At 40.3% G+C, this 20,195-nt stretch overlaps 1 protein-coding gene across 3 annotated transcripts in view; it reads right to left on the bottom strand.

The window, feature by feature from the left end:
* The window catches only part of OLFM3 (olfactomedin 3), a 336,476-nt gene that overhangs the window by 37,753 nt on the left and 278,528 nt on the right, over positions 1 to 20,195 (bottom strand). For 2 of the 3 annotated variants that reach the window (XM_077277425.1, XM_077277424.1), the window contains exons 3-4: positions 17,363 to 17,518; positions 5,632 to 5,851 (exon numbers count right to left, since the gene is read on the bottom strand). In XM_077277425.1, coding sequence (XP_077133540.1) covers positions 5,632 to 5,851; positions 17,363 to 17,518 — 376 coding nt within the window. Of the gene's footprint in view, positions 1 to 5,631; positions 5,852 to 17,362; positions 17,519 to 17,764; positions 18,052 to 20,195 lie in introns of those variants that run through there. The other variant, XM_077277426.1, reaches the window with a different exon arrangement.

The following is a 20,195-nucleotide window of genomic DNA, read 5'->3' as shown; positions in this document are numbered from 1 at the left end:
GCAAACAAATCAGTAAGCAGTGGTAACGGATATTGATATTTAACCGTGATTTTATTCAAAAGTCGATAATCAACACACGGCCTCAAAGAGCCGTCTTTCTTAGACACAAAGAAAAAACCGGCTCCTAAGGGAGATGATGAAGGACGAATATGTCCCTTTTCCAAGGACTCCTTTATATATTCTCGCATAGCAGCGTGTTCAGGCACAGACAGATTAAATAAACGACCCTTAGGGTATTTACTACCCGGAATCAAGTCTATGGCACAATCGCACTCCCGGTGCGGAGGTAGTGAACCAACCTTGGGTTCTTCAAAAACGTCACGAAAGTCAGACAAGAATTCAGGAATCTCAGAGGGAATAGATGATGAAATGGAAACCAAAGGTACGTCCCCATGAGTTCCTTTACATCCCCAGCTTAACACAGACATAGCTCTCCAGTCGAGGACTGGGTTATGAGATTGCAGCCATGGCAATCCCAGCACCAAAACATCATGTAGATTATACAGCACCAGAAAGCGAATAACCTCCTGGTGATCCGGATTAACACGCATAGTCACTTGTGTCCAGTATTGTGGTTTATTACTAGCCAATGGGGTGGAGTCAATCCCTTTCAGAGGTATCGGAGCCTCCAGTGGCTCCAAATCATACCCACAGCGTTTGGCAAAGGACCAATCCATAAGACTCAAAGCAGCGCCAGAGTCGACATAGGCGTCCGCGGTAATAGATGACAAAGAACAAATCAGGGTCACAGATAGAATAAACTTAGACTGTAAAGTGCTAATTGAAACAGACTTGTCAGGCTTCTTAGTACGCTTAAAGCATGCTGATATAACATGAGTTGAATCACCACAATAGAAGCACAACCCATTTTTTCGTCTAAAATTCTGCCGCTCGCTTCTGGACAGAATTCTATCACATTGCATATTTTCTGGCGTTTTCTCAGTAGATACCGCCAAATGGTGCACAGGTTTGCGCTCCCGCAGACGCCTATCGATCTGAATAGCCATCGTCATGGACTCATTCAGACTCGCAGGCACAGGGAACCCCACCATAACATCCTTAATGGCATCAGAGAGACCTTCTCTGAAAATCGCCGCCAGGGCGCACTCATTCCACTGAGTAAGCACAGACCATTTGCGGAATTTTTGGCAGTATATTTCAGCTTCATCTTGCCCCTGGGACAAGGACATCAAGGCCTTTTCCGCCTGAAGCTCTAAATGAGGTTCCTCATAAAGCAACCCCAAGGCCAGAAAAAACGCATCCACATTGAGCAACGCAGGATCCCCTGGTGCCAATGCAAAAGCCCAGTCTTGAGGGTCGCCCCGGAGCAAGGAAATTACAATCCTGACCTGCTGTGCAGGGTCTCTGGCAGAGCGAGACTTCAGGGACAAAAACAATTTGCAATTATTTTTAAAATTTTGAAAGTGAGATCTATTCCCCGAGAAGAATTCAGGCAAAGGAATTCTAGGCTCAGACATAGGTGCATGAACAACAAAATCTTGCAAATTTTGTACCTTTGTGGCGAGATTATTCAAACCTGTAGCTACACTCTGAAGATCCATTAGAAACAGGTGAACACAGAGCCATTCAAGGATTAGAAGGAGAGAAAGAGAGGAAGGCTGCAGTATAGGCAGACTAGCAAGTGATTCAATTAAGAGCACACTCAGAACTAGAGGGAAAAAAAAAAAAAAAAAAAATTGTAGCAGACTTCTTTTGTCTCTCCTTTCTCAGCCAGTAATTTAACCCTTTTTTGGGCCGGTCAAACTGTCATGATTCTCAATGGCGAGAGAACATAGCCCAGCATATATGAGAACTAGCTCTTGGAAGATGGAAACTATACTGACCATGAACTAAACCTGCCGCACAACTAGAAGTGGCCGGGTAGCATGCCTACGTTTTTTAACCCTAGATGCCCAGCGCCAGCCGGAGAACTACCTAATCCTAGCAGAGGAAAAGACAGTCCTGGCTCACCTCTAGAGAAATTTTCCCAAAAGGCAGACAGAGGCCCCCACATATATTGGCGGTGATTTTAGATGAAATGACAAACGTAGTATGAAAATAGGTTTAGCAAAATCGAGGTCCGCTTTCTAGATAGCAGGAAGACAGAAAGGACACTTTCATGGTCAGCAGAAAACCCTAACAAAACACCATCCAGAAATTCCTTTAAGACTCTAGCATTAACTCATAACACCAGAGTGGCAATTTCCGATCACAAGAGCTTTCCAGACACAGTAACGAAACAGCAGCTGTGAACAGGAACAAAATGCAAAAACACACAAGGACAAAAGTCCAACTTAGCTGGGAGTTGTCTAGTAGCAGGAACAAGCACAGAAGGCTTCTGATTACATTGTTGACCGGCAAGAAACTGACAGAGGAGCAAGGTTATATAGCGACTCCCACATCCTGATAGGAGCAGGTGAACAGAGGGGATGATGCACACAAGTTCAATTCCACAAGTGGCCACCGGGGGAGCCCAGAATCCAATTTCACAACAGCTGACACCCCTGTGGGCTCCTCAAAGTAGCAAAAGAGACAAGGGAGGCAGAGTCTACACCCTACCAGAGCGTAATGAAGCATGTGGCCCAGATGCAAGAGAGAATTGGCAAGGTTATGCCCCTCGTGAGAGAACACCTCCTCAAAGCACAAGAGGCGCAGTCGAGGATTTACAGTAAGTCGGTGAGGGTGAGACACTTTGACCCTGGGGATTGAGTACTGGTTCTGGTACCTATGGTGGAGAGCAAATTCCTGGCAAAGTGTCATTGCCCCTATGAAATAGTTGAAAAGGTTGAAGGTGTCAACTATAAAGTCCACCAACCAGGGAGGAGGAAGCCCTACCAGGTATACCACGTAAACTTGTTTAAACCATTGCAAGATAGGGAGCCTGTGGAAACTCCGTGTTTGATGGCCAAGCCTGAAGCGGACATGGAGGAATTAAGGTGGCAGAGACGTTCTCACGTTCCCAAAAGCAATATTGCTGAGAGTTGCTACAGCGAGACAGGGACCTGTTCTCGGAGCTGCCATTTTTTCCCCTGCTACCTTGATTCATATTTTTTCTTAATATTTTTTCTTTGTTTGCAGTGACATGTCCTTTATCACTCCTGGCATCTATATCCAAGCACAGCAATATCCTGTTGTTCACAACCATCTACTATATTCACAGTTTATGCTGTATATGCACATATGCACATACTGTATATAAATGTGTTACAGCACACTGCCCTCAGCGCTTTTCTCAGGGATTAATTCCCATTACCTTGCACTGCTTAAGAGCCTCCTGTAATTCACTGCAAACTGGAAAGGTTACCAACAATTTTTTGGCTTGTGATTCTATACTATTATTGTTGATTTTTTTGACTGCTAAGCCTTCTTGACTGCTATGCGATTTTTTTCACTAATATGCATTTTGACAGCTTTGTTATTTTTCACTATTTGTATTATTTACATTATATTATTTTTTCATTATTTTTATATTTTATTTTGAGTTTTTATTTTTTCATCTAAAATTTTCAAATTTTCAGTTTTTCTTTTGTGTATCTATTTTTCCGTTCATGGCTTTATATTGACTTCATATTAGTCCTTATATCTCCATACCTCCATATCTCCATACCTCCAATGTCTTACACAGGTTCCCATGTAGAATTTATAATCACTGTGACAAGCATGATTCATATCATTGATGTATAAACAATAATGATTTGCTACTTTGTGTAATTTGTCTTATTGAACATATACTGTATGTGTATTTTTGCCTATTGAACATCTATGTGTCTTTAACAAGTTTTTGTATATGTACAGTATATCGATGCATAGTTATATTTGTTTCTTTATTTCTTTGTTTCTATCATAGTCTGATGAAGGTCTGATTGTAAGACCAAAATACTACATGAATTTGGGATTGCTTGACCTGAATAAAATTTTTTCGCATATCATAGAGTGCCAGATTGTTCACTACTTTTTGGCTTACTATTTTCATAATTATCTGTAGAACACTATAAGATATTGAGCCAGTGGTTCAAGTGCGGAACCATAGCCCTCACAGTCACATCGATGCTACCAAGCCTGGAAGGGTCAGAATGTTAGATAGAGCGACACACACAAGTTTTTCTCTTTCGGTTAATCAGTGTGCTGGCAAGAGATGTCCTAATAATCTGTGGGATATTCCATGATATTACTATTACAGGCATATGATCAGTTCATGAAATTATGCCTCACAAAAATCTAGAAAATGATCTCTCCAAAAATAAGCTATTTTCAGAAAATAACAATTTTATTGTAGATATATAAAAAAATTAATTAAATGTAAAATTACATATGCAGTAGTAGATTACAAAAAGATCCATAAAAGCATTATACTAATATTGTGAAAGCATTATACTGTATCTATGTTTCACAATATTACTATAATGTTTTTATGGATCTTTTGTAACTTATTACAGCTGCGGGGTTGGCCAGTGAGGGCGTAATACTGAAGTAGAGGTCTGATGGTGCATCATACTGTGTGAAGGGGTGTGAGGACATTTTACTGTGTGTGTTGGGAGTGTGGGGGCATCATACTGTGTGGGAACACCATACTATGTGTGGAGGTGTGGAGGCATCATACTGTGTGAAGGGGTGTGAGGACATTTTACTAAGGGTATGTGCACACGTCCGGATTTTTTGCAGAAATTTCCTGAAGAAAACTGGAAATTTTCTGCAAGAAATCTGCATTTTTTTTTTGCGTTTTTTTTCCGTTTTTTTCGCGTTTTTTTTAGCATTCTGCAAGCGTAATTAGCTTGCAGAATGCTAAAGTTTTCCAAGCGATCTGTAGCATCACTTGGAAAACTGACTGACAGGTTGGTCACACTTGTCAAACATAGTGTTTGACAAGTGTGACCAACTTTTTACTATAGATGCAGCCTATGCAGCATCTATAGTAAAAGATAGAATGTTTAAAAATAATAAAAAAAATAAAAAAATGCTTATACTCACCTGCAGACCTCAGCGGCATCCGTTCCGTATAGATGGTGTGTGCGCGCAGGACCTTCCATGACGTCGCGGTCACGTGAGCGGTCACATGACCACTCACGACCAATCACAAGACAGTGACGTCATCACAGGTCCTTCACCGCACACCAGCTACAGAAACCGAAGCGGCAGCATGTAGCGGAGAGGCGGGAAGACATCGAGGGTGAGTATAGGACTATTTTTTATTTTAATTCTTATTTTTTGACCAATTATATGGTGCCCAGTGCATGGAGGAGAGTCTCCTCTCCTCCACCCTGGGTACCAACCGCACATAATCTGCTTACTTCCCGCATGGTGTGCACAGCCCCGTGCGGGAAGTAAGCAGATCAATGGACTCCTAGGTGTGCGGAATCCCCTGCAATTCCGCATTTTAATGAACATGTTGCTTTTTTTTCCACGATGCGATTTTTTCGCGGAAAAAAAGGCTACATTTGCACAAAAAATGCGGAATACACTGAAAATAATGGGAAACATATGTAGAATAGGATATTTTGATGAGCTATTGGACTGTGAAGGGCCCACGCACTGTTGTCGCAAAGAGACTCTCTTCTGTCTGTGTCCGCTCCTGACATGCTATCAAATGATTTATAAAAATACTGTATATAAGCAAGAAACGCTTAGTCTTACTCAGTTTTTTCATGCACTCTCTCAAACGAGTTTCCAGGCCTAGAACCCGCTGATGCAATTCCTCATAGTCAAATGCTCCAATTTCTTGCTGAATGCTGGTGAGAATGCCGGTGAGATTCCGGATCTCTTCCTTGAACTGTGTGATCAGCCGAGCATCTGTCTTATACTGCTCTAAAACTGGAATTAGTGGCTGCAGTTCGTCCATTTTTTCTTTTAGGTCCTGAAAAAAAACATGAATTGAAAAGTGATGGAATGTTATATTTTTCATAAATATAGAAAAGGAATAGGAATTTATAAAACTTATAACAGTGTCCACTCTTGGGATAATCTTTTTTACATAATGCATGTGCTAATGTGTTCAGGCTGAAAACCATGGGAGAATGAGGTGCTGTGACGCAGCGTCAGTCACTAGTGGTGATGTCATCAAGGTTACCGCAGGTCACTGAGGCTGCTTCCCACCGGCACTTCACTGTGAACCGGGACGATAAACTGCAGTGACCTCAATGAGATTACCACGAGCACCATGAGAATTTTCAGGTTCAGGTTGTAAACCACATATCACAGACATGGATTACTGGGAGGGACATCTTCACTTCGGACAGGTGAAGAATATGGTTGTTTATTATTTTCTTTTTTTACAGCGGACAAGGGCTTCAATAGAATGGGCGTAAGGTGAGTATAACTGCTTTTTTTAAATTTGTATTTCAAATAAAAGTGTCAGTGTATTTCTTACAAATGAATGATTATATTCTGGCTGTGTCTGTTTACAATTTAACTATGGGGTTAGTTACAGATAAGCGTCTTATAGATGCCTCTCCATTACTAACCTGTGAGCTTGATGTCCGCGGCCATAAAACAGCTGACATCAACTCCAAAAAAAATTACACTACTTGCCACTGCACCAGGGCAATTGGAAAGAGCTACTCGAAGTGACAGAACTGGCACAACTGTTAGATGCTCCTCTTTTGGGTTGGCTGCAAGCTGCTATTTTTAGGCTGTGGGGCCAATATCCATGGCCCCTTACCAGCCTGAGAGTACCAGCCCCCAGCTGTCTGCTTTTGCTTGGCTGGTTCTCAAAAATTAGGGGAATCCCACACCATTTTTTAAATTATTTATTTAAATAATAATAAAAAAATGGTATGTGGACCCCTTTATTCTTGATAACCAGTCGTAATAAAGCTGACAGCTGTGGGTTGCAGTCCGCAGCTCTCAGTTTTACCTGTGCTGGTTATCAAAAATAGAAGTGGCCCCACATCATTTTTTTAAAATTATTTATTTATAGCACAAGCGCCGGCTGATGAATACTTCCATCAGTGGCGCCTGCTCTCGATGTTATCAGCGACAGCAGGCATATGCTGATGAGAGTAGTATTCACTCATCAACCAGCACATGGGACATGCTGTAAACTTTTTACCACTGGTCACAGCTGCTGGCTCGCGCTGTCTTCTGACAGCAAGGGAACAGCGGCCCTCTGACTGGTGGTAATAATCTTACCGCCGATAAGAGCCTGTGTTTGCCACGCTGTTATGCAGATGACCTTACATGACGTCACATGGTGCCAGACCAAGGGATGCCATTAGGTAAGAGACAGTTTTTAAGACACCCATCCAGCAACCAGAGATTACAGACATGACCGATGGATCAGGTCCTGCAAATCAAATTTGCACCAACTCTAGAGAGTAGAAAAAACTCTTCTGCTTCCTCTGGTGGTTTTCTATAAGGAGAGACAGGAAGGAATGTGTATATATAAATGCTAAAACCACATCTCAGCTGAAGAACCGACTGCTAAGTTAAGTGTTATTAGGGGTGAGTAGAATGGAAGGGACAAGATTAAAGGTGTGGGAGATGTTTTCTAACAAAGTATATATAAGCATTTACACTCTGATAGAAAGTGATATTTCCCATGGCCTCAGTCTCCTAGTCCCACATAATCTCTAGTCACAACTTCTGACCTAGCTGCCTGTGAATCACCCAGTATATTATCTCAGCGTTGATATACACACATATTACCTCCAATCTCTTATCATAGCAAAAGGTCAGAGTAGGCAGCAGAGATTTCTCTATCCATACAATATGTCCTGCTGAGTGTTTAGGACAGATTTTGTGTTTAGTAATGGCCGCCATTTTGAGAAACCTTATAATTTTCTTCCAAAGTAACAAGCACACATAAACATATTTATCAATTTATTTACGCTAATGTATTTTTTCCTGTATTCATTTTCTTTATTTTCCAGCGAACCACTTTAAGAATACAGTAAAACGATACATTTTTGTCAGTTTTTGAAGTTAAAATCTTTTTCATTCAGAAATTTATAGACAACATTTGAAAACACTTCACATGGAAAATGACACAGTGACTTGTATCCCCAATGTCATCTTGCTTTTTCTAGACTTCTCAGTATATTTTTATACAATTATAATTTTCAATGTTTTTTCATTATTTTTAGTTTTCATTTTTATCACTTTATGGACTTACATATTAGTGATGAAATAGAACCTGTCATCTCAAATTTTTATGTTAAAGTAAAGGCATGGCCATAATGCTGCTGTTATACAGACTCATCAGATACCTGAAGTGAAAACATCTGCAACCTGTTTTTTAATCCACATTTGAAGTTTGGATTTCATAAGCTTTCGGGTATAGGGGCGGGACTGTGGGTAGGGTCTTCAGTTCTGCCACGGCCCCTACATCAGCATTTGGTGTCTGTATCTGCCTTCTTTTTAAAAGTTTGTGCTGGTGCCATCCTCATCGCGGGCAATGCTTGCGCAGATTCATCTCCTGGTGTTCTTCAGTAAAATGGTGCCAGTGGTGATGCATGTGCAGATTCAGGGGCAGAACCAAAGACCCTACCGTCAGTCTCGTCCATGTGCTCCAAAAGTTTATTATACCCAAACTTCAAATGTTGATTAAAGAACAACCTGGAAGAGGAATTCTTCACTAAAGGTATCTATTGGATCTGTAGGACAGAGCTATTATGGTCATACCTTTAACATGCAAAATCATGACTACAGGTTATATCACAGTCTCGTATACAATTTCCATATATATCTGTGGAAGGATACTAGTTATAAAAAGTAAATTTATTATAATTTGGATTAAAAATAGTAAAAAAGTAATTCATAAAGAATAAATGTGACTAGTGAATAACTATTGCATTTTTCCATGAAGTACGCTGCAGTTATTACTTTTAACCCCCATCTCTACTATAAGATTATACAGAAGAGATATTTAGGCCAAATTAGTATGAGTTATTACTCTATTCAGTCATGAGTAACAGTCAGTCAAATAGATAATATTTCTCGCAGAGTTCAATATGCTGGTTTCACGCCACGGGGTGATAATATTTGGCCCCCAATGCTGGCACCTCTTCTGACATCGCACTTTCAACCGCATTGACATCTTCGTTAACAATACAGGGGAAATTAATAATGGAAGAGTGAAGCCATTCGCTCCCTCCCCAGGGCCGCTATCAGGGCATTATTGGTGTATGGGGAACAGTGAGCAGAGGGGGCCCGCACGGGCCTCCTCTTTTCTGCTAACCAGGCCCCAGTGGCAGCATTCCACAGGTTCAGTAACTGAATGTGCATCCTTGGACATAAGTTCAGTCACTCTGTGGTAGTAATATATGGTCTGTTCATGGAGTGGCAGTACGTCTCACTTGTACATGGCATTATTCAGTCACTGCGTGTTGGTAATATCTAGTCCGGCCATGGTGTGGTGGTATTTGTCCCTTGTATGTGGTATTATTCGGTCACTATGTGGTGGGAATATGTAGTCCTGCCATGGTCTGGTGGTATTTGTCCCTTGTATGTGGTATTACTGTTCATTTTTTAAAAATGTATGTGACACATTCCCCTAATGAAACATGAATAAAATATACCTAAAAAAAGTATAGGATATTTTAGCACATGTTTAATAGGTTAGAGTAGAGTAGGACCAGGCCAAAAGAGTCTACATTGCCATGGTGGCGGCTTAAAAGATATTTTGGGCAAAACTAAAGCTGATGACTATGTATGTGATATGGTGTTCGATGGGAACTGTTAATACATGATTGGTAAGGACATAGTGCAGATTTGGAGTTTTTCCAAGAGTGGGTAGTGGGTCTGTGGGAGGTTTGAGTGGTGGAGGCTGATCAAGGGTGGAGTCTGGGTGGAGTCTCAAGGAGGTCCCAAAATTTTGCCAGTATGGGGCTCTGAAATTCCTGGTGGCAGTCCTGTCCTTCCCCCATCATTCACCCTCGCTTCTGATGTCTCAGTGCAACAGGAGTGATGATGTCACAATTTTGCACCCACTGTGCCAAACAGTGAAGATCTTCAGAGCACTCGCTGCTGAGACCTGAACATCAAGAGAATGGGGAGCGATGGATGTTTATTTATTTATTTTAATGTCCCATTATATCACATGGAGGGCTTTGTGAGGTCCATTAATCTGTATTTAGGACTATGTGAGACCATTATTCAGCATGGAGGTTTATTTGGGACCATTACTCTACATGGAGGACTATGTGGGGCCATTATTCTGCATGGAGGACTATGTGGGGCCCATAATACTATATGGAAGATTATGCGGGGTCCATTATTTTGTACGGAGGACTATGTGGGACCCATTACGCTGTATGGAGGACTATGTGGGGCCGATTATTCTGTATAGAGGACTGGGGCCATTATTTTGTATGGAGGATGATCTAGTGCCCATTATTCTGTATGGAAGACAATATGGGGCCATTATTATGTATGGAGGCCTGTGTGGGCCACTATTCTTTATAATGTACTATGTGTGGCCATTATTCTGCTTGGAGGACTATATAGTGCCCATTACACTGCAGGGGCCATTATTCTGTATGGAGGACTATGTGGGGCCGATAGTTCTGTATGGAGGACTATGTGGGGACCATTGTTCTGTATGGAAAACTATGTGAGGCCCAATATACTATATGGAGGATTATGCAAGACCCATTATTCTATATGGAGGACTATGTGGGACCCATTACTCTGTATGGAGGACTATGAGGAGACATTATTTTGCATGTCGGTGTCCCACAGGGTTCAGTCCTAGGGCCCCTGCTCTTCTCCATTTACACCTTTGGCCTGGGACAGCTCATAGAATCTCATGGCTTTCAGTATCATCTCTATGCTGATGACACACAGATCTACATCTCTGGAACAGATATCACCTCCCTACTAACCAGAATCCCTCAATGTCTGTCCACTATTTCATCCTTCTTCTCCGCTAGATTTCTGAAACTTAACATGGACAAAACAGAATTCATCATCTTTCCCCATCTCACGTGACCCCCCCAACGAACCTATCCATTACAGTAAATGGCTGCCCACTCTCCCCAGTCCCACAAGCTCGCTGCCTCGGGGTAATCCTTGACGCTGATCTCTCCTTCAAACCACATATCCATGCCCTTTCCACTTCCTGCCAACTTCAACTCAAAAATATTTCACGAATCCGTTCATTCCTCAACCAAGAATCTGCAAAAACCCTAGTCCATGCCCTCATCATCTCCCGCCTCGACTACTGTAACCTCCTGCTCTGTGGCCTCCCCTCTAACATGCTCGCACCCCCCCAATCTATTCTAAACTCTGCTGCCCGACTAATCCACCTGTCCCCCTGCTATTCCCCGGCTTTTCCCCTCTGTCAATCCCTTCACTGGCTCCCCATTGCCCAGAGACTCCAGTACGAAACCCCAACCATGACGTACAAAGCCATCCACAACCTGTCTCCTCCATACATCTGTGACCTCGTCTCCCGGTACTTACCTACACGCAACCTCCGATCCCCTACCCTGGAACCCTCTACCACAACACATCAGACTCTCGCCAACCATCGAAACCTTCAAAAAGAGCCTGAAGACCCACCTCTTCCGACAAGCCTATAACCTGCAGTAACTACCGATCGACCAAACCGCTGCATGACCAGCTCTACCCTCGCCTACTGTATTCTCACCCATCCCTTGTAGATTGTGAGCCTTCGCGGGCAGGGTCCTCTCTCCTCCTGTACCAGTTATGACTTGTATTGTTCAAGATTATTGTACTTGTTTTTATTATGCATACCCCTCCTTACATGTAAAGCGCCATGGAATAAATGGCGCTATAACAATAAATAATAATAATAATAATGGATGACTATGTGGGGCCAGTATTCTGCACGCAGGACTATGTGATGCACATTATACTGTATGGAAGGCAATGTGGTGTCATTATTCTATATGGAAGACTGTGTGGGGGCGGTAATGTATGGAGGACGATGTAGGACCCATTATACAGTATGGAGGACTATGTGGGGCCCATAATACTATAAGGAGGATGATGAAGGTCCCATTATTCTGTATGGAGGACTATGTGAGGCCAATTATTTTGCATGGAGGACTATGTAGGTCCATTATTCTGTATGGAGGACTATCTTGGGCCCATTATTTTGTATGGAAGGCAATGTTGGACCATTATTTTATATGGAGGACTATGTGGGGCCATTATTCTGTATGGAGGGCTATGTAGGGCCCATTATATTCTATGGACTATGTAGGACCCATAATACTATATGGAGGACTAGGAGACGCCCATCATTTTGTATTGGTGAAATGATTCTGTACGGAGGACTATGTGGGGCCCATTATTCAGTACGAGGACCCATTACTCTGTATGCAGGACAATGTGGGGACATTATTCTGTATGAGTAACTAAGTGGGGCCCATAATACTATATGGAGGATTATGCGGGGCCCATTATTTTGTATCGAGGACGATGTGGAACCAATTACTTTGTATGGAGGACTATGTGGGGCCAATTATTATGAATGGAGGACTATGTGGGGCCATTATTCTCACTGACACAAAAAGAGGATTTAGAAATCCTCCAAAATGTTTTAAAAAAACAGCAGAAAAAGGCAGCGATGCTTACCTACCCAGGCCTCTAAACAAATTCATTATCAAGGTGCAGTGGACCCGTTTAAAGATGGCAGCAACACAGATGCTGCAACACTGATGAAACAGCCACTCTCAACCTACCAATCCATGGAAGGGGTGGCTGTTTGATATATTAGTGCACAAAAGATAATAATCTATATGAGGTGTTATTCACATACAAGTGATGCAGAGCATCTGGCTTACAGCCTATTAGTGACGCTCATACTCTTAGATCAAGCGGGCTGACCAGTGCTAACCAAAAGCATCCTATGTGAACAGATGCCACCGTTTACAGAGCCATCTAGGCCCAACAGCACCCTGAAGGATAAAAAAGTGCAAAAAACACATATTAATATGTGAGGTATTAGTTGATATTAGGGTCCCCACGTTTGCGAGTCCTATCACCAAAAAAGAGCTCACTGATACAGAAAGAGGACTTAGAAATCCTCGCTCTTTTTTGGTGATAGGACTCGCAAACGTGTGGACCCTTAACGTTGGTTGCGTGCTTCCATATTTTGGCCATATTATATTATATTATAATGCCACATGCAGATTAGTATCCTTTCTGCACTAATATACCAAACAGCCATCCCCTCCATGCATTGGTAGGTTGAGAGTGGCTGTTTTATCAGTATTGCTGCACCTGTGTTGCTGCCATCTTTAATTGGGTCCACTTCCCCCTGATAGTGCATTTGTTTGGAGGCCCGGGCAGGTAAGCATCTCTGCCTTTTTTCTGGGGCCATTATTCTGTATAGGGGACTATGTGGGGCCCATTATTTTGTATGGAAGTAGTATGTTGGCCAATTATTCTGTATGGAAACCTGTGTGGGACTGTTATTCGGTATGGAGGATTATGTGGGGCCCATTACACTGGGGTCCATGATACTGTATGGAGGACTATGAGGGGGCCATTATTCTGCATGGAGGACTATATGGGGCCAATTATTCTGAATGGAGGACTATGTGGGACCTACTGCGCTGCATGGAGGACTATGTGGGGACCTTATTCTGTAAAAGTGACAATGTGTGGCTTATTATTCTGTATGTAGGACTATGTGGGGCCATTGTTCTTTATAGAGAACTATGTAGGGCCCATTATCCTGTGTGGAGGACTATGTGGGGCCATTATTCTGTATGGAGGATTATGTGGGGCCCATTATAATGGATGGAGGATTATGTGGGGCCCATTATATAGTATGGGGGCTGTGTCGGGATGACATTTGGGGCATCATACTGTGTTGGGGGGTTTCAGTAGGGTCATCATACCTTGCGTGAGGAAGGTACTGTGGAGGGATCCACTGTGGTGGTATCATATTGTGTTTGGGGGGCACTTTTGTTGGCATCATAATTTATGGTGTGCAATGAAATGACAATCTAGGGGCTTCAATAGGAGGAAAATTATTTTTTTAGGGCTGCTAAGTTGTGAGATGTGCTCTTCTGTGACCTCACCAAATATTAAGATTATTAAGATTATTTTTTGGCAGTAAAAAACATATATAGATTGACAAAGGTCCCAATAAATACAAACAAATTTAAAATGACCTTTCTACTATTTATAATATTTTTATTCATTAAAATTAAGTCCCCATATTTAACAATTTAATTAAAAGTGCTGTAAATAATAGAAGTTTTTTTTAAGTTGTTGTGTATTTTTTGGGAGTGAAGCTGGATTAAAACTTCTGCTACAGGGCTCCATGATTCCTACGTACAGTGGAGAAAAAAATATTTAGTCAGCCACCAATTGTGCAAGTTTCCACTTGAAAAGATAATAGAGACCTGTAATTGACATCATAGGTAGACCACAACTATGAGAGTCAAAATGAGAAAACAAATCCAAAAATTCAACTTATCTGATTTGGCAAGATTTATTTTGCAAATTATGGTGGAAAATAAGTATTTGGTCACCTAAAAACATGCAAGATTTCTCTCATCTTTATAAGTGGGAGAACTTGCACAATTGGTGGCTGACTAAATACTTTTTTCCCCCACTGTATGCCCATCTGCAAGGAAATATCCAATGCCCTAGGCATATGATCAGCCTCTTAAGATACATTAAGATGTACTTTGTTCGTTGGACAACCCCTTTAAGTTTGTTTCCATATGAAAAGGTTCATCATTATATTTGACGATAAGGAAAAACTTCCTCAATTGTAGATTTTCTTTTAATTTAAATATCAAGGTTGACTTTATCCAAGTTTTTAATTTTGGCCCTCTGCGTATTTGAGTTTGACATCAGTTAGAGAAGTGAGATTATTGAATTATCTGCCATATTACGTAATATTGGTTGATCCATTAAAAAAAAAGTTTAAGGAGGACCTGTATGCCTTTTTTGGAAAGTGTAACATTACAGGTTATGGGTATTAAATTCTGTGATGGGGCGTTGATCCAGGGAACTAGACTACCTGCTGTAAATGGAGTTGGGAAGGATTTTTTACCTTAAAAGCTTCTGCCCACAACCGCATTTTTGGTCAGAGTGCGATCCGATAAAATATCAGATCATATTCGGATCAACATTGCTCTATGGGGCTACGCACACGTCAGATTTTTTCCTCAGATAGAACTGGTCAGAGTGAAAAAATGCAGTGCGCCGAGTAGGACCCGATTGTAAGTCAATGAGTCCATGGAAAACATTGGACTGCATTATGACATGTGAGTGCAGTCTAATTTCCATTGACTGAGAGAATAGGGAAGATGGAGACTTTCTTTCTCCATCTTTTCCACCTCCAAGAGAATCCAATCACACTATGATGGCATTCTGATGAAACTTTGATCAAAGTTTGATTAAAGTGTGATTTGCTTATTCGGCCCAATTCATTCAGATGAGAGAAAATACTGTTGTGTGCCCCTAACCTAATTTGGGCAATTAGCAGCCACCTCATGGGTTTTTGCCTTCCTCTAAATCAGTGTTCCTCAACTCCAGTCCTGAAGAGCCACCAACAGGTCTGTTTACAGGATTTCCTTAGTATTTCACAGGTGATGGAATTCCTGCTTGTGCAGGTGATGCAATTATCACTTTTGGCTCTTGAGGACCGGAGTTGGGGAACACTGCTCTAGAGCAATATCAATGGTTGGGGCTGAACTATATAGACTTCAACCCTAAAAAAAACTTTGAAATTATGAAACAAGCTGACTCTCCGCCTGTAACACATAAAAGTTTTCACAGATCTGTCTCAAAACCTATTATAACTACAATGTCATTATTCAGCCATCACTACAACGTATTTCCCCCGCTTTTACTTTTCATCAGAGAGATTTTTTTTTCTATAGAGGAACCAGCAGCATGTGTCACTACATCCCATGTGAGCAGTGATCATTGCAAGACATAACGCTGGTTTCTTTAAAAAAAATTCTCCTTGATGAACTGCAAAAGACGTTGGTGTGATGAGGGACAGTTTAGGAACATTAGCACTGCACTTTAGTTACAATCAATTCAGTTGGGACCAGATTTAGAATCAATTATGAGAGGAAACACAATAGAGCTGATCTGACTAAATACCCAAGCCATCACCATGGGATATTGGACCGTCTAATATAATTAGAACAGGAGTAGGATATAACAGACATATACGTGAATTAATTTTCCTGTCCTGGGATAGATCTATGGAAATTTCAATACTATATGTCAACATGTGTGAGATGGAAATAGATTGATTATTTACATACATTAGGCTAAGTAGTGAAATTATAGTTATAATATTTCTCGAGACAGATCTATAGAGACTTTCCTGTGTTACAGGAGGAGAGTGGATTAATATGTAGGAGACATATCTATTCTATGTAATGTAATTTGACTGCCTGCTACACATGGCAAAGAGCAATAATTCCTCTTAATCTGGCCTAGACATATCTTTTACATAACCGCAGAGTAGACATGGGGGTTAATAGTAATAAAGGCAGTGCACTTCTTGGGATAGTGCAATAGTTATGCAATAGTCACATTTATCCTTTATGAATTATAATGTTTTAACGCAACTGATAATGACGATTAATTTTTATAACTAGTATCCCTCCAGAAATATAACGTTTTTTTCTCAAATTAGTAATTTTTTTTTTCTCTTTTAGACTGAAGAGACGAAGTGTTGTCAATTATGATGGAGCTACCACAAATGATTTTAATCAGGGCTTGTGCACACTACTGATTTTCTTGGGGAAATGCTATCCGTGGGTTTCACAGAGAGCATTAATACCTATTCTACCTCATAGGGCACGTCTAATTTTTTTCCTCGGACCAAGTGCTCCGTGGAAAAATTGGAGACATGTCTGATTTTGATTTGTGGGGTCTGGGATCAAAATTGGCAATGCAAGTGTATGGGATGAGATCCGATTGTGGTCTGATTTTCACGGATTGACATAAAGGGGAAGGTGGACAAACGTTTTTTTTCTCTCCATGTCTGAGAAAAACTGATGCCACGTTGATCAAAGTATGATCAGAATAATTGGTCCATTTTTCAGGTATGTGGAGACATCGGTCACATGTCAAACTACCCTTAAAGGAAATATGTCAGTACAAAATGACCATTCAAACCAAGTACAGATGCTTGGTGCAAACTTGGCTGCATGTCCAAACAAAATAGTGCACCTTGCCACCTATCTCCACCCTTCTATTCCTTGATTGATAACACTGGCTTTATAGGTGCCAGACAAGGGGCAGAAAAAGATGGAAAACAAATAGGTGGGAATGTGAACTATTTGTCACACTAAGAGCACCTGTGCTTTGTTTAGACTGATATTTTGTGGAAAGGTTTAAAATTATATTTGTTTGTGAAGTTAAGGAAACAGTAATTCAATGCTGTCTACAATAAAAGACTTAACCCATTTACCTGAAAGTGACGTGTCAGAAGTGTTTTGCGATCTTCTTCAATCTGCCTAAATTTGGACCTAAGACCCTTCATCTGTGTCTCCATCTTCTGCACATACTGATAATCCCTCTGGGTGCGCAAGTTTAACACTTCTATTGATTGTGACATGTTCTGCACCTGGAAATTTGAAATATCATATCAAATAATGTCATATTGATGAAAGGTGACATTTGTAATTTTTAACAAACCAATTTATGCAAAGTAAAGCTGACAATACAGTTTAACAAAATTTAGAAGATATACATAACTAAATTGAATGAGCTTACATTTTAGAAAACTTGAATTTAATTTATTTATTGACAAAGGTTAGTCTACGAATGTAAGAGAGCAGTTTGTTATTAGTAGCACATGGTGGTATTTTACCTTGAGAGCCACATTCTGCTCTGAGAAATGGTCACGAGCCACATTCTATGCAAAGAAATCCTAGAAGCCATATAATCAGTGTAAAGCAGGAAACAAGAGGTTGTAGAGTTCCCTGACTAATTCTTCAGCTGTCAGAAGCACTACTAACCATCAGGTCAATGACGTTACGCTGCCGGGATTGGGGTTAAAATGCTAGGATTAGAGTTATCTCTGTTCTTGGAAGATGCCAATGTAAAACAGCCAATACCCGCTGTGTAGAGAAAGCTCTCCTCCATGCTCCAGTCGATGGTATAGGTGTTCCGACAGGCATTTGTGCTTGTGATGTCACCAGTGTCACTAACCTCCAGATAAAGAAGTAAGTGGAGACTGAATAATCTTTTAAGGCTATCTAGATGACTTTTGACCATCACAGTATATTAACTGTCTCTGCAACCAACTCGCAGTTGCCGGTTTGCATGAACCCTCGCTCGGTCTGTGTACCCCACATTGCAGTATGAGCAAGGACTACACTTAATCTAAGCCCTCTTTAATTAGAAATTAAAATGTGGGACTTTTATTTTAGAAACATATATTTTTTAATGTTCTTCTCATAATCTTTAAATGTCCATAAACATCCATTTAGATTGTACACCATACGGTGACTAATGATTGACATGATAAAAGGACCTTAGTTTGTATGCAATGAATGTTCCGTCTTCCTAATCCATGAATGACAGCCGGCGGAATTAGAGGTCATTCCCATATGTCCATACGGAGAGACTGATTTCTCCAATGTGAATATTATTAGTGCTCGATATAATCAGCTCAGTTTAGTTTTTGTTCAACTGCTGTAAATAATGTAATACATTCTCACCTGTTCCCTAATTTCTGAGGTCACAGAAATTAGAATTACTGTCACCCAACTGTGTATAAAGCAGCTGCGCCAGAAAACAGAAACACCTGAGCTGCAAGTACATTTTAACTATTTTACAGAATTTGAATAACCGAACATTTAATTTTGTTTTCACTACAGGAAACTTTGTTTTTATGGATAAGTTGAGAACAACATGGCTACTAGAAACATTAGGTAAAATCAACAATTCTTATTGCATTTTTTTTGCATATAATTATATTACATTTTAATTATGAATATAAAATTAACAAATATAGAAACAGATGGGAGACCTCATTATCCAAAACAAAATAACAACTGACCATGAGCAAATGGTGGGGCCAAGAATCAGTGGTGAAATTGACAACTGCACAAAAACCTCTTGCTTGACAAACAGTTTTTGGCATAGATTTTGGAGGGTTCTAAGAATCTTTTTTTCAGGAGCACATACTAAAATACGTGATTAATTTTTTTGGTGCATGTGAATTGAGTTTTGTAATATTATATTCACTTACAATGTACTGTCACCCTCCATCGTGAAAATCCATAACGAAAATGCATTAAGAATAAAGCAGCTGTAAATGAAGTAGATGATTGGCTAATTGTCTTGAGTATTAGGATCCAAAATACACATCAGGCATTTTAACCCCTTCACACGAAGCCTGTTTTCACCTTCCTAACCAGGCCAATTTTTTGAATTCTGACCACTGTCAATTTATGAGGTCATAACTCTGGAACGCTTCAATGGATCCCACTGACTCTGAGAATGTTCTTTCGTGACATATTGTACTTAGTAATAGTGGTAAAATTTATTTGATATGACTTACATTTATTTGTGAAAAAATTTGAAATTTGGAGAAAATTTTGAAAATATTGCAATTTTCAAATTTTAATTTTTATACCTTTTAAATCAGAGTTATATTACACAAAATTGTTAATAAATAACATTTCACACATGTCTACTTTACATCAGCACAATTTTGAAACTTAATCTTTTCATGTTAGGAAGTTATAAGGGTTAAAAGCATACCAGCGATTTCTAATTTTTACAACAAAATTTACAAAACCATTTTTTTTAATGACCACATTACATTTGAAGAGACTTTAAGGGGCCTATATGACAGAAAATTTCCAAAATTGACACAGTTCTAAAAAATGCTCCCCTCAAGGTGCTCAAAATCTACGTTTGACCTCTGTCATTGCTAACAAAGGATATATAACAAAATATTGAGATGAACTTTTGTTAATGACCAAATACTTATTTTCCACCATAATTTGCAAAAATAAGTCTTGCCAAATCAGACAAGGTAATTTTCTGAACTTGTTTTCTCATTTTGACTCTCATAGTTGAGGTCTTCCTATGATGTCAATTACAGGCCTCTCTCATCTTTTTAAGTGGGAGAACTTGCACAATTGGTGGCTGACTAAATACTTTTTTCCCCCACTGCATGCCCATCTGCGAGGAAATATCCAATCCCTTAGGCATGTGATCAGCCTCTTAAGATACATTAATTAAGATGTACTTTGTTCGTTGGACAACCCCTTTAAGTTTGCTTCCAT

Source organism: Ranitomeya variabilis, chromosome 8 (assembly GCF_051348905.1).
Source record: "Ranitomeya variabilis isolate aRanVar5 chromosome 8, aRanVar5.hap1, whole genome shotgun sequence".
NCBI classification, from domain to species: Eukaryota; Metazoa; Chordata; class Amphibia; order Anura; family Dendrobatidae; genus Ranitomeya; species Ranitomeya variabilis.
The sequence above is the reverse complement of the archived record's forward strand: the minus strand, read 5'-3'. Positions and strand labels throughout refer to the sequence as shown.